Genomic DNA, 13,407 nt, shown 5'->3' on the forward strand with positions numbered 1-13,407 from the left:
AAGAAGGAATCAGAAGGAAAGAGAGTGCCACTCTTAATTAGAATAAAATGCTGCCTATATTCAAAGATTTAAATCATCTGCTTGAAATTTTGAGCCGGTTTTCAAAAGTTTGTAATGAAATGGAAGAGATGACAGATGCCCTCAACAGGCAAGAGAAATCATATCAGCTTTTGATCTTTGAATGCATACAATCCACTTACCCAGAGCTCTGCTTTTTTTGTGCAGTTGGAGATAAAGCTTTTCTAACGTTTCCCATTTCTTTGTGGCAAATTGGGACTAAAGGGTTTGATTGCCAAACTTCAACTTTTAATACCCATGGCAAGCAGAACTCAATATATGCTGTATCAGTTGATAGAATAGTTGCTAAGAGTATTGAAAAATGCTAAACACCTAGTCAATCTCTATTTAGATTCTGACAGCTTGACCTAGAAATCCCACAGGAAAACTGTAGTGACTTAGAAGTTCCTGCCTACATGTTTTCCACAATGCAAAGGCTGCCTTCCTTCAATGCAGAGCACAACCCTTGAACTCATTCAGTTGTTTACTGGCTTCTCTGTCCATCCATTTCTGCCTTCTTTCCCCCCTTTCCCCCCATTGCAAGGCTTCAGCAAAGGGGATTTTTGGTAGGAAGCATCCTCTTCCCCCTTGAAGGATATCATGCTCTTTCCCCTTCTACTTCCTGGTCCATCCTTAGGAAGGCAGCAGAGGGGGAGAAGGAAATCCCAGACCTCTGGCTTTCTGGGAGCTCCTCTCGGGCTCCATCCCATGCACGAGCTAATTGGGGCACCTCCTGCCCCCCTGGCATCCATCACCATTGGTTTGGGGCCACAGGGCAGCTCTGAAGTCAGGATGTGCTCAACTCCACTTCAGAGCTCGTTCCACCTAACATTGGGTGGTGTGGGTCAGACCAAACCCAAAGCTCCCCAGCCACACAGTGCTGTTCTCAGGGCTTCAGCACCTCGAAGGCACAGCCTGGCAGCCTTTACCTGTGGGTGCTGATGTGGTAACGAGCCTCACGGTTGCCAACGTTGCGAACCAGCAGAGTTTTCTGGGTGCTGTGCTTGACTGGGCAGACTGAGAAGTTGAGCTGGTCGGGGAAGTCCAGGATAGCTCGGGCTCCTATGGCTCGGATGGGCACCACAAACTTCTCCCTCTCTGTGATGCAGGTGAGCTGGTGGAAATAGTCCTGCGGGAAGGAAGGGGGATCATCAGGAATGCATTCAGTGCCATTGCAGAAGGCAAGCCACTGTTTGCTGTGTGTTCATTCAATAATTCAGCAGTACCTTTTATTTAACGACTTAATTCCAGTAGAATGACTGGTAGAGGCTCGTTAGCTTGCCAAGAGGAAGCAGCTCCATGGCTTCACCTGCTTTCCCAGCAAGCTGACAGCCAGCTTCACGCCACAGGAGGACAAAGTTACCTGATAGCTGGGTTCTGAACAACCACTGCAGTGATTTCACAGGAGGGATTAGAGCACGAACAAGAACCTGCTCTGAGCTCCAAAGCACAGCAGGTAACTCAGTTACACACAGCTTGGCAAGGGCTGCTCAGGTAATCTAAAGGACCTGGCCACACACACAGTTAACAGCCAGACCGGGATGAAGGACATAAACAGGATGCACCACCTACGTCAGTGGCAGGTTGGTGAGTGGGGCGTTTGTTCCCCATCACCACTCTAACAGTGTCACCAATGGCAGAGCTGGGGACACCCCCTTAAAAGCCCACCTTGTCCATCTTCTTACCCCGAACACTGTCCCTGAGAACAACGACAGCACTTTTAGCACCAACAACTCCCCTCCACCCCAGGAACCCATGTGCAGCCTATTCCTGCCTCATAAAGTTCTCATTGTGCCTGACCTCTGTCTCACTTCACATCTCCTCCTAGCCTCGGAGAATGCAAAGACAGCTCTGCTTCCTCTCTGCTGCATATTCTGGCATGGCTGATGCCCGAATTACATCTCTTGTGTACCTCCTCCGGAATAAATGCCTCGGTGCCCTGCTGGCATGCTTACCTGTGGCAGTGTGAACATCCATTTCTGGTAACAGCCAGCACCTCAAGCCTTTAGCTCAGTCAGAAGCCTGAGTCCCCCTCTCAGCTGCCTGCCATTCAGCAGTGGGAAGGAGAATCCAACCACATCGCCATAGGGCCGAGCAGATGGATTTCCACGTGCATGGCAGGGCAGCACCAAGGCACCAAGTGCCTTGCCCCACTGCAACCAGCCACATGTTACAGCCAGGTCATTAAAAGCTTTGCCTCATCTCTCTCTCTCTTGCCGTCGCAGTCCTTTTTCCTTTGAACTCCCTTGAAATCATTTCCTTGCTGCTCCAAGGACACAATAAAACAAAACTGCTGTAGGAACCGCGCTTCACATCAAGCTTCTTTAGCCAGAACCCATTCAAACCCCTTTGTGCCCAGCTCCCTTGCCTGCCCTGAGCCTGACAGGGCACAGAGGCCTGGGACTGAGCTGGGATCTGGCCCCAGCAGCACCCGCTGTCCCAGCACGCTCACCACCTGCTCCACTGCAGTTAGGGTTGCAGTAACAGATGCCATCGCATCCAAGACACAAAAAGGAATAAAGAAAGGTCTTGTTTTCTAAATGCGTCTCAAATTCGCATTGGAAACCGCAGGAGGGTTTTGGTTTCTCATCTTTAGAAGGTAAAACACCAGGAAGGGAACTGCAGCAATGCCTAATATCGCGTTTCAAGAGTTTCATCTTCGGCGAGTCTTTCTGAATTAGCAATTTGGTTCTCCATCTCGCAGCCTAAGTCCTCTAAAACAAAAGAGAAGGGCAGCTCCTGCAAACTCAAAGCACTTGTTATCTGGGTATTTCATGTTCTGGACCACTCAGATCATCAGAAGCCACATTAGGAAATGAAAAAAGCCATTTACTTGTTGTTGTTTTGGCCACCCTCCTGTAACGTGGGCATTGTGAATCCGGCTGAAAGCCTCACGCCTCGTTAAGCCATGACATCTTTTCTTATCTCTGCCCTGCAGATGCCAGGTAGACAGAGGAGGACAGGGGGAGTTCAGATCAGCTGCAGGATAAGGAGGAAAGAAACTTCAGCAACTGGAACTACTGGAGGGAAATAACAGGAACTCATTTTCAAGTCGTCGCTGCGATGGAGAGAGCGGATCAGCAGCTAAGGAATTAATATCTGCGCTGGCTGAAATCCCAACAGCAAGCACGGGGCACCGTGCACAAGCACTGGGGCTGCTCACAGCACAGCACGGGGTCTGCTGCAAAGACAGGGAAATGACGGCTGCAATCCTCTGTTGTGTTGCCAGGACAGCAGCTCAGCTACGCACTCAGTTACGGTTCCAGGGGTATCACCAAACCCAATCTGTGCAACTGCAAATCCCCAGCAGGCCGTTTAAAAGCAGTTTTTAAAAGCAGTTTTCCTAAGCAAACATACCTGGGAGAGAGAGGGGTTGCATCACTTATGTGCTTTAAAGGTTGTTTAGAGCTAGCTTTAGGCTATAGACTTTCACAAAAATGGCTTCATCCTTCATATGACTCCTCTGTTTCAGGGAAAATAGAAGTCACCACACAATGCTGCCTTTTCCCTTACTCACCTTGAACAAGCAATAAGTTACAAGCTCCAGCCTTCAAAATATGACTGCTGGCATTTGCACTAGTGCCCACTGAAATTAAAGCAGCTGCTCACATCGGAGTTGTCATTCCAGGCTCTCTGCAAACTCACGCTCACATTAAAGTTGATGCCAGCATGACAGTAATTAACTGCCCAATAAACCAGCAAACTCAGGTGTCAGCTGAGCTGCATAACTGGTAAACACTGAAAAACTGCTCAATTCCTTGCTGCAGGCAACTGGAGAGCCAAGAGGTCCTGCATGGTGGGGTCATATGGGAAGCCTCAGTGCTGGAACCACGGTACCATAAAGGGCCATTAAATGAGAGGCTGGAAGGTGATGACAGCACCACAGCAGGATGGATTCCCTTTCCCTTTCCTCAACCACCAGCTAACAGGATGCTTCCCTTTGTCTTTTTGCCCCAGGCTCACTGCCTCAATCTTCTGTCCCCACTCCTCACCCCTACAAGTCTGCTCAGAAGTGCACTTGGAATAGCAGAACACCCCTAGAAGGGCTGGCCTGAATTTTCAGGGAGTTAATTCCAGTAACACAATAACTCAACATCCTGTCATATTTCATATTATCAATGAGCATTAACGCAGTCTCCGCTGAGCATCAGAAATGAATTTTGCAAACCTCAGACTGAACTCCCGTTGCCTGCAAACGTTTTATTGCTACAGCAAAAAGAACAAGGAAAAAAAAAAAAAAAAACAAAACAGATTGAGCTGTGCTATGTTTCTGGGCACTTCTAACCTCCTCCTTTTCAGATAATCTATAAGAAAGCTGAAGGATACGATGCATATCCCTGCCCACTGCTTGTTTGCTCTGCAGCCCATAATGGCAGGACACGTTGTGGAGCCAGAATGCAGAGACACAAATCAGAGGCAGTGAGAGTAACTAATTGGAAATGTTGCCCAACAGAAGAATTATCCATTTGTATTTATAACATGGGTGCCAATCCACAAGACGTGTCGGCTGTGCGCTGGCTGTGACAGCCCAGCCATGTGGCACACGACCAGATGGCTGCGAGGCAGCAAGAAGCTGCTCATTTTCCAGAAAGGGCTCAGGAGGCACGTGGCATTTTGGCCACAAACCACTTGTGTGTGCTCTCCTCTTATTTAGGGCTCGGCACAGCCCAGCTCCGTGCTTCACTCCCATGAATCAGCAGCGAGAGCCAAAGAAAGAAAACCCTACACCAGTCCTACAGTCGCATGCGTTGGTGCCCACGTCTCAATTCTCCACATCATCCATGGGGTCATGGAGCGTTCAAGAGGCAGCAGAGGTGCTCAGTTGCAGAGCCTGGGGTTGGGAGGGCCCCCAAGGGGTCACCAGGTGCCACTTTTCTCCAGTAGGACCACATCCAGGGGGGAGATCTCCTGACCACACTACTGATGCACTCCCAAAGCGTCGGTCCTTCGTGCTCTCTGAGTTCTCCCTCTGCTTCTGGTGATGTCCCCATATTGCCCCGCTGTCTCTCCAAGCTTGAAGAGCAGTGCTCTGCCTTCCATGGGCACCAGTTTTCTTCCTCCACCTCCCGAAAATGGACGCTCAATAATTAGTACAGATAAATCACATTTTAAAGTCAACGGCGTACTTTGCAAAGCCTAAATCATAGATTAAGTTCTTGGGTAGTTTGGAAAACTGCCCCAGGCCAACCTAATTTTTACCCTAAATATTAATGATGTTAAATGATTTCTCAGACACTCCAAAGGAACAGATTATTCCCCAGGCATGGGGAGCTAGGGACCACAGGGCGTTTCCTCTTTAGTTTTCTCTATCTGCTGTTTGAGAAAGGGACAAAGCGTTACGTTAAATCAGAATCAAACGAATAAAAGAAGGCAGCAACGCCCAAAGAGACACTGCACTTCTGTCCTGGTGCAGAAATGCACATGGTGGCATGGAATGGGAGCCCCGTGCACGAGGACACAGCCACACCAAGACCACAAGTTTGGGACATCTCTGCATGGAAGAACAGGGCAGATGGAGTCTGCCCATTTATTCTTACGTTTGCTTCGTCCTTTGCATCACTCCAACATCCTGCTGGGTGAGGAATGTCTACAGCCCGTGCCAGGCTGGCTCAGCCACATGCAGAGCTTCCTCCCACCCAGGCTTACAGCTGGACTGTGGCCAAGCACCCCTGGGGATGGCACAGCTGCAAATCTGGGTTACAGAAGGGATGAATGAGCATCATCCTCACTCCACTCCTGGGTGAGGCAGGGAAGTGGCTGCCAGATGAGAGAGAGAAGCTCTTTTTTGGATCTATTTATTTCTGTAGTATTTTCCATATTAATTAAAGCCTTCTCTTAGAAGAAAAAGGATGACTTATAAACATTCTCCCCTGCCATTTTCTCTGCTTTCCTACTCTTGCAATACATCTTCCCCGGGAGGCCTCCCCGCCCCTGAACCCAACAGACATTACATTAAACATCCAAGTTGGATATTAGGAACAATTTCTTCTCCAAAAGAGAGGTGAGGGACTGGCACAGCTGTCCAGATAGGTGTGAGGTCACCATCACTGGAGGTATTCAAGAATCACAGAGGTGTGACACTGATACGGTCAGTGGGCACGGTGGGGTGGGTTGGGGTCGGACTCGGGGATCTTAGATGTCTTAATGATTCTGTGATCCCACATGCCTCTGTGACAGATGATTTTAGGGAACATGTGAAGAATCAAGCCCGAAACAAGAGCTTTCAGCCTACGAGGGCACAGTCTTCACCCTGGTTGAAGAATTACCCAACCCCACTGAAATCAGCGCTGCTCCCCAAAAGCCAACACCTCAGGCTTCAGGGACTGGAATTTGATGCCAACGAAAGACACCAACCTCCCATGACCTCCCAAGGTCTCACCTTGTTCTCCTCAGGGGTGAAAAGGATGCGGAAAGTGGAAGACATGCCAGGTGCTACCTTACGGCACACGTCACCAGGGCTGATCAGCTTGAAGTAAGGCGAGCTCTCCAAGACGACCTTCACCAGCCGAGGAACCTGCAGGAAAGACATGAAGGTATTGGATTTTTTCTCTATTTCTACCTAGGTTGCAAAGATATGATCCTGTGCAGCTTACCTCCTTCCTCAACTGCCTTTGCAAAGCAATTTTAGCCCCGGAGGTGCACGCAGATGATACACTAGGAGTACAAGCAAGTGCAAAGTGCAGAACGTAGAAAGACAGAGACAGAAGAAAAGGGATGTGGCTGAGACCTGTTAAAAAAGGGTTGTGAAGAAGCAAGGGAGCAGGGGGGAAAACTGGTCCAAAAGATGAGAGCAGCCAACTTGCCAAAATGACAGAGCTGCACTACCCTTGCCTAGAAACCCCCTAGGCTGTGCGTACCAATTATGGGCATCAAAGGCATTTTCTGCCTTAAGATATGTGACCAGCACTGACTCGGTGCGTGGGTTGGTCATTAAAAGCCAGTCTCAGCCCCAGACAAGCAAGCAGGTGTATCCAGGTGCACAGATACCGATCCCAGAGCTCCAAGTCTCATCTCAAAGCCTCCAATAGGCCATTTCAGCCAACAGGCAGCTTCACCAATCAACAAACCTACCCAGAGCACACAGATGCTTTGGTTGCTGAGTCCCCCTGAAGATGAGCACCTTCAGCAAAAGCCACCTGTGACACCTCAGAGGGGAGAAAGGAGCAGCCTGAAGGCAGAAAAGCAACTTCACAAGAGACATGAGCAGCATGTATATCAAAGCCCTCCTGTGTCTGAATCATCACAGAGCCTCTATCTGCAATATACTTCATGGGATTTTATGGAGCAGACAACCTCAAGCTACTGTGCAATATAAGTCAGTATGATTCACAGGGATCTGGGAAACTGGGAGAAAGCTTTATGAGAACACACACAACCAAAAGCCAACTAAATTAGAATATAACAACCCCTCCTGGGATTATTATCTCCATACACTAAAATACACCAAGGATTTTCCTCAGAACGGATCTTACTTTTACATCAGCACTGCCCAATAGCTGAGGTCTCACTAGCTTCAAAAACTAATTCATTTTGGAAAAAAAAACCTAACTATTCACACATTGTCTCCCCCTCGTTGGACGTACAAATCCCAGGGTGCAGCTGTACAAGTTTATTATTTTTTACTGGGAACAGCAGAGATGTTGATGCAGATGTTCTTTTCCACTTGAGAAAGCATGAATAGAGCAAATGAACTGCTTGCCTGTTGGCTGGCACCTGGCAAAGACAAACATTATGGAGAGCCACGTGGATAATGGAGCAGCTGAAACCAGAAGACTTGATGGCAATGAAGACATAGCAGAAGAGAAACTGAGGCAACTCTTAAACAGAGAAGGAAATTTTTATGGTAAAGGGTCCACGCAGACTGCACAAATGTTATTCCTTGGGTGCTCCTGCTGCTTCTTTCCAATATTCCCAAGCTAAACGCTAGACAAGGAAAACAACAGAGCTCCCTAGGAATAACTGACACAGTGCAAGGCATCCATCTTGCCAAAGGGTCTTCCATTTCCAACCTGTTGCCTCAGGATGTACTTGGCTCCTTCTTGCTGCTCCTCCACCTACTACACACCCCAAGAGCTTTTTGTTTATATCCAGCAGGCAGAACTGGAGAGGGCTCCACACACCCACTTTCCTCTCCCTATACGTACATCCCATTGCTTGTATATGAGAAGGAATGGCCCCGAGATGTGCCAGAGAAGGTTGGATATGAGGAACAATTTCTTCTTAGAAAGAGCAGTGATGCAGTGGCACAGCTGCCAGGGAGGTGGGGGAGTCACCATCCCTGGAGGTGGTCAAGAACCATGGGGATGTGGCACTGAGGGACGCGGTAGAGTAGGTTGGGGTTTGACTTGGCAGTCTGAGAGGCCTTTTCTAACCTTAATGATTCCACGATTCTACACGCCTCTGTGCCAGAGCTGTATCTTTTATCACATCTTTCTTTTTCTGACCTTCCTCTGCTACCAGGATGTTTACTTCTATGTGCCAAGAGAAACCCCTGCACGCACGATGCTCTCCCCAGAGCACCTCCGAGCTCAGCTCCTTTCCTCCCTCCTGTCTGCTCCCACCAGCTCACACTTGGCACATGCCTCATTTGAGCAAACGTTTCCCCTGCTGAAAGTGAAAAGGTCTCCATTTTCCTCTTTAAACTGGAAGCAAAATTGCTGATGTTTTTCCAACTTTTCCCTTCTCGACTTTCTGGAGAAATCTCAAAACGCTCACAAGATTATTTCAAGTAAAGGCAGGGACCTCCAAAAGCCCATTACACTGGGTGTGCTGTGGTTCTCCAAAGGGAAAGCAGAAAAAGCCACGTTATCTTAGAAAAGCCTGAGCAGAACCAAATTAAGCTTCGCAGGAACCTAAGAAATGCAACTCTGAAGGTGAAGCACAATCAAAGAAGATAAGAACTGTGCAGCCCTCCACATGTCCATCCGTCCAGAGCTTTCAGGAGGAAGGATGTCATCTCAAAAACCTCCTTTGGGTTAAAACCCACCCATGCATGGTCAAAACTAGTGATAAAAACTCTAATATCACAGGAACACGTCCACATCTTTGTGACAGGAAGAATGTGAGACACTTTGTTCTGGATATGGCACGCTGCATTTCACATGTATTACACCACTCTCCTCTCCAGCACAGTGTTAGAGACACGCAGCCCAGCACTTACCATGTCGTTGTTCCTCAGAACCAGGGGTACCTCGTAGACCTCACAGGGGACATAGCTCTGGAACACCACCTCGGATGGGAAAGGCTGGAACAAGGTCTGATCCAGGTCAACTGAGGAGAACTGGAGATATGAGACAGCAGTGAGAGGAGCCAGCGTGCTCACACTGTCCTAGAGAATTCATCAGAAGAGCCACGAGCACTCAGGGAAGAGCTGAAGCCCAAGAGTTTGCATAGGGCTCCAAGACCAACTCTTGAGATGAGCTTTGCCCTGAGACAGAAATCGAGTCCCACAGGTCCCCTGATATCTCATCTGGATGCGCAGCACAGAAACTAACAAGCATAGAGTGGTTCCAAAGGAGAGAAGGCCAGAAGGAAAGCAATGCAGTAGGACAAAGGCAAGTGGGGTGAGCACTGGATGGTGGTAAAGTTCACCTCTTGTCAAGCATCACTGGACAACTTGAGTAAGGCTGGACCTGGCATCTTTGTCTCCCATGAGCTCTGTGCGAAAGGATGATTTATTTCACGCCCGGGACACTCATCCAACGTGCCTCCACCTCCTGTGCTGTGCAGGGCAACTCTGCACCAACCCGTTACAGGTCTCCAGCTGGCAAATTCCTGCCGAGCAACCCACCTCGTGTCACATGCTGAGCAATCCTCCAGAATAAAGCACATCTGCTCCCTCTGCCAGGTGTGGGTACCTAGCAGGACCACGCAGCTGGCAAATCCAACACCCTATAGTGGTCCCAACCCAAAGCATTAATAAAATAGTTTTTGTTAATCAATCTTGAGTCACTGCCATAGGGCACCCAGCCTTCAAGGGCCCACACTGCCACCAGCAATGGAGCTGTGGCCATTAGGGAGCAAGGATGGAAGGGGGCAGCTTGTTTCCTGCTCCATCCTTCTCCCATGCTATGCTTTAGCAAGGGTAGCTAAGCTGCAGCACTGATTTCAGCAGTTTATTTCTATTGGCTTCAGCATTAAAAACATCCCAGCGATGCAAAAACATTTTGCCTTTCTCTCAGCACGAGGAACTCCAGCACCATCAGCGCTTCCAGAGGGCAGCAAGACCTTCACACCCTGCTACCGAGAGAAGCCGGGGGCAAGCCTGACATACTTGCTCCTGAAATGCCAGGTTAAACAGCAGGGAAAAGGGCAGGAAAACAGTACCTTTTGGTAGGAGGTGTCACTCATGTCCAGGAGCTGCACAATGCGGGGCCGTCGTGTGCTGTGGGTGCAGGCCAACCTCTGCTCCGTGGTGAGGGACATCTCCTTCAGGAAGGCAGAAGGAGTCAGCTGCAAGGCAAAACGCAGCCAGGGCTGCAGAAAGGCCTTCCTCCTGAAAGGCTTTTCTTGTTCAAGCCCTACCGATGAATCATTTACAACTGCAGCCACTAGGACAGTCCTGGAAGTCCCATAAGTTACCTGCTGAAATATTCATCACCAGTAAATTAATTATATAGAGCGGAATACACAGGCTCCAACAGAGCAGCTCTGTCCCATTAGCCACTCCTCTGTGATTCGAAGTGACACGTTTGGGGATTTCTGCTCTTTGGGCATTTGTTTCCTCTTTAGCTTTGCTGCATGGAGCCAGTGACCTTGGAAGAGAGCAGGGAGGAGCTTTGTCTCAAGTCCCCAGCTCCACACAATGTGTTTGTGTGCAGAGATGTCACTGCTGGGCGAGTCCCAGGAGAGCAGCACCATGCCAGGACCAGGTTTGGGGTCCGAGTCCTCATTTACCTTGTTCTAACTGCTTGTTTTCTGCAGGCTGGCCTCACAGACCTATGCAGAGGTCTGTATAGATGTCTCCTCAATAGAGGCTCAGCACTGGGTCAGCTCTGGTCGGCAGAGGGAACATTTGGGGATGAGGAAGAGAGAGTTCGCAGCTCAGCAGTCGCAGGTACCATCACAGACTGTGGCTGGAGGCGTCCCTGCCTCACACCATGGGGACACAGCAAGGAGCACATGTTGGAGCTCCAGCTGTCCTTGTGCAATACCTCATAGGCTCAGCTCAGTTCCAATGCACACAGACAAGAGCCTGGACTTCCCCTAAATAAACCAACACACAGCCTGTCCCCAAGGCACTGCAACTGCCACCTCCAACAGAGAAGCATGGCAGCAAGGAGGGGGACATGGAGGATGGATGCTTCCCACCTTAACAGCTCCACATGGCCACAGTTGGTACTTACTGTTACCGGCTCTTCCACCTCAGTGACCAGCTTTGGGTTAAGGGGTGCCACCACTTCTTTCTGGAACCCATCAGGGCTTTTGGAGGATCCCACAGATTGGTGGAGCTTGTTGGTAGCCATGTTTCAGCCGGCCTGCAAGAAGCAGCAATGGGACTTTTAAAATCCAGAAGTCAGACTGTAAGGTCTCAGTGCCAGCACTGACATATCAGGATCTGCATCCAGGCTGAAGCTGGATGCCTGGACAGGAGCATGCCCATGCACTTGACAAAGGAGGAAGCAACACAGCAGTGCCAGCCTGCTACAACTTTGCTCTCAGAGTGCTCAGACCAACAACCTCAAAGCCCCTGGGATCATGATGCATCAATAACAGCACACCACTTTCCTGCCTTGCCAAGTTTCTACCCTTCGTGCTGGGAGCCTTCTAACAAACAGAGCGTTGAGTTCAATACTCTGATGGGGAGTTAGCATTTCTCAAGGCTAATTTGGTTGGTTTAAGCTACAAAAATTACCCAACAAATATGATTCCTTCCAGGCATGAAATTACCCTGGTGCTCAAGAGCATCTTCTCCATGGAGAACAAGGGCCTTAATTTCCCTTTATTAACACCCAAACTCAAAGCTCCCTACAGGCATCACTGAGGCTGTAACAACAGCGAGAGCATGAAACCCTTTAAAAACCACGAGCAACAAGTTAAAATGTAAACACATGAAAGCAGGGCCACTGTCAAGCCCTCTATAAGCAACCCCAGGAAGTTCATCACTTCAGTCCTTCACTCCCCAAGCAGTGCTGCACACATTTATGGCATCAGACTCCTCATGCAGCGCTAGGAAAGGACAAGCACAGAAATCAAGGACAGCCCTCAACCCAAAAGGCACAGACAGGCATACATGGTGGCTGTTCCCCCTCTGCTCTTATGGCAGAAACAAGGGAGCACAGCCCAGTCCTGCAGACACAAGGACATGCTACAGCAAGGGATAGGATTTCAAGCTGGAAATAACTATTTTTTCAAGAGAAATGTAATGGGGATGATACAACATTAATCTGGATTTCTATGCTTTATTACTGGGTCTTGAGAATAACTGGATTATTTGTTACAATTTTCTAGCTGTAATTTAACTTTGCCTGAAATTAATCCTGTTCATCATGCCCAAGATGACTATTTCCATCCCCCATCCCATTACCCCCCACCTCCAGCAGGGCACAGCTGCAGCCCAGGGCCTTGCTGAGCTCCAGCATGAGGAGGGGACAAGCAGAAAAAAAGCCAGCCCCACTGGACAGAAAGAAGCCCCATGGCCCCACTGAGGTGTGGTGGGGGCTGCAAGCAGCCAGAAACATTGAGGACTGCAATCCTTCTGTGCTCCAGGTCTGTTGGACCCAAGGGCTATTAATGGGTGATGCCTCTGGCTCTTGGCACCTCGGTTTTGGGTTGAGTACGGATGCCCCCTGAGCTGGGCATCAGTCCAGAACTCTGAGCAGGTTTTGAGTGGAAGATACGAACATATCCCCCAAAAGCCCATGCAAAAGCCAAAAAAAAAAAAAAAAAAGCTAAACTGAAGGTCACCAAGGACACACAGCCTTCACTCTCCCCTAAGGCTTCTTTTAACCCACAGCCAAGCCAGAAGTCTCTGCCACCATTGTAAGCTGCACAGCAACTTCATAACTCCCTGACACCCTTCCATCTCCCCCACGTGTGCTCCTAGCTCACTTCACTCCTGCTGACCATCACACAGCTGTCAGTTCTCCAGCCAACAGACCTCCTCACCCCCGCCCCATGGTCAGACCCTACCTTAGGGTAGGTAATGAGTGCTCCTCTAGCAGGATTCACTTTGTTCAGCACCCAGTCCTGCTGCACAAACAGCCTCAGTGGCTCTGGATGAGCCAGGGGGACAGGAGCAGGGCAGGGAGCCGTTGGGATGACATGGAGCCCAACGGAACCTGGAGGGCAACTGACAGGACTTGGATGTTGGGCTGCCTGGGTGCCCTCCCCACAGCCCTCTGTTACAGC

At 49.4% G+C, this 13,407-nt stretch overlaps 1 protein-coding gene across 1 annotated transcript in view; it reads right to left on the reverse strand.

Moving 5' to 3' along the window:
* HYDIN (HYDIN axonemal central pair apparatus protein) overlaps nucleotides 1-13,407 on the reverse strand; it is a 133,570-nt gene that overhangs the window by 91,036 nt on the left and 29,127 nt on the right. The window contains exons 2-6 of the mRNA XM_042834732.1: nucleotides 11,403-11,534; nucleotides 10,384-10,509; nucleotides 9,218-9,337; nucleotides 6,437-6,571; nucleotides 987-1,186 (exon numbers count right to left, since the gene is read on the reverse strand). Of these exons, the coding sequence (XP_042690666.1) occupies nucleotides 987-1,186; nucleotides 6,437-6,571; nucleotides 9,218-9,337; nucleotides 10,384-10,509; nucleotides 11,403-11,522 (701 nt within the window). The 5' untranslated portion in view covers nucleotides 11,523-11,534. The remainder of the gene's footprint in view (nucleotides 1-986; nucleotides 1,187-6,436; nucleotides 6,572-9,217; nucleotides 9,338-10,383; nucleotides 10,510-11,402; nucleotides 11,535-13,407) is intronic.

The sequence above is a fragment of the Centrocercus urophasianus genome, unplaced genomic scaffold (genome assembly GCF_019232065.1).
Source record: "Centrocercus urophasianus isolate 14NV4802_14NV808 unplaced genomic scaffold, USGS_Curo_1.0 seq_49, whole genome shotgun sequence".
NCBI lineage: Eukaryota > Metazoa > Chordata > Aves > Galliformes > Phasianidae > Centrocercus > Centrocercus urophasianus.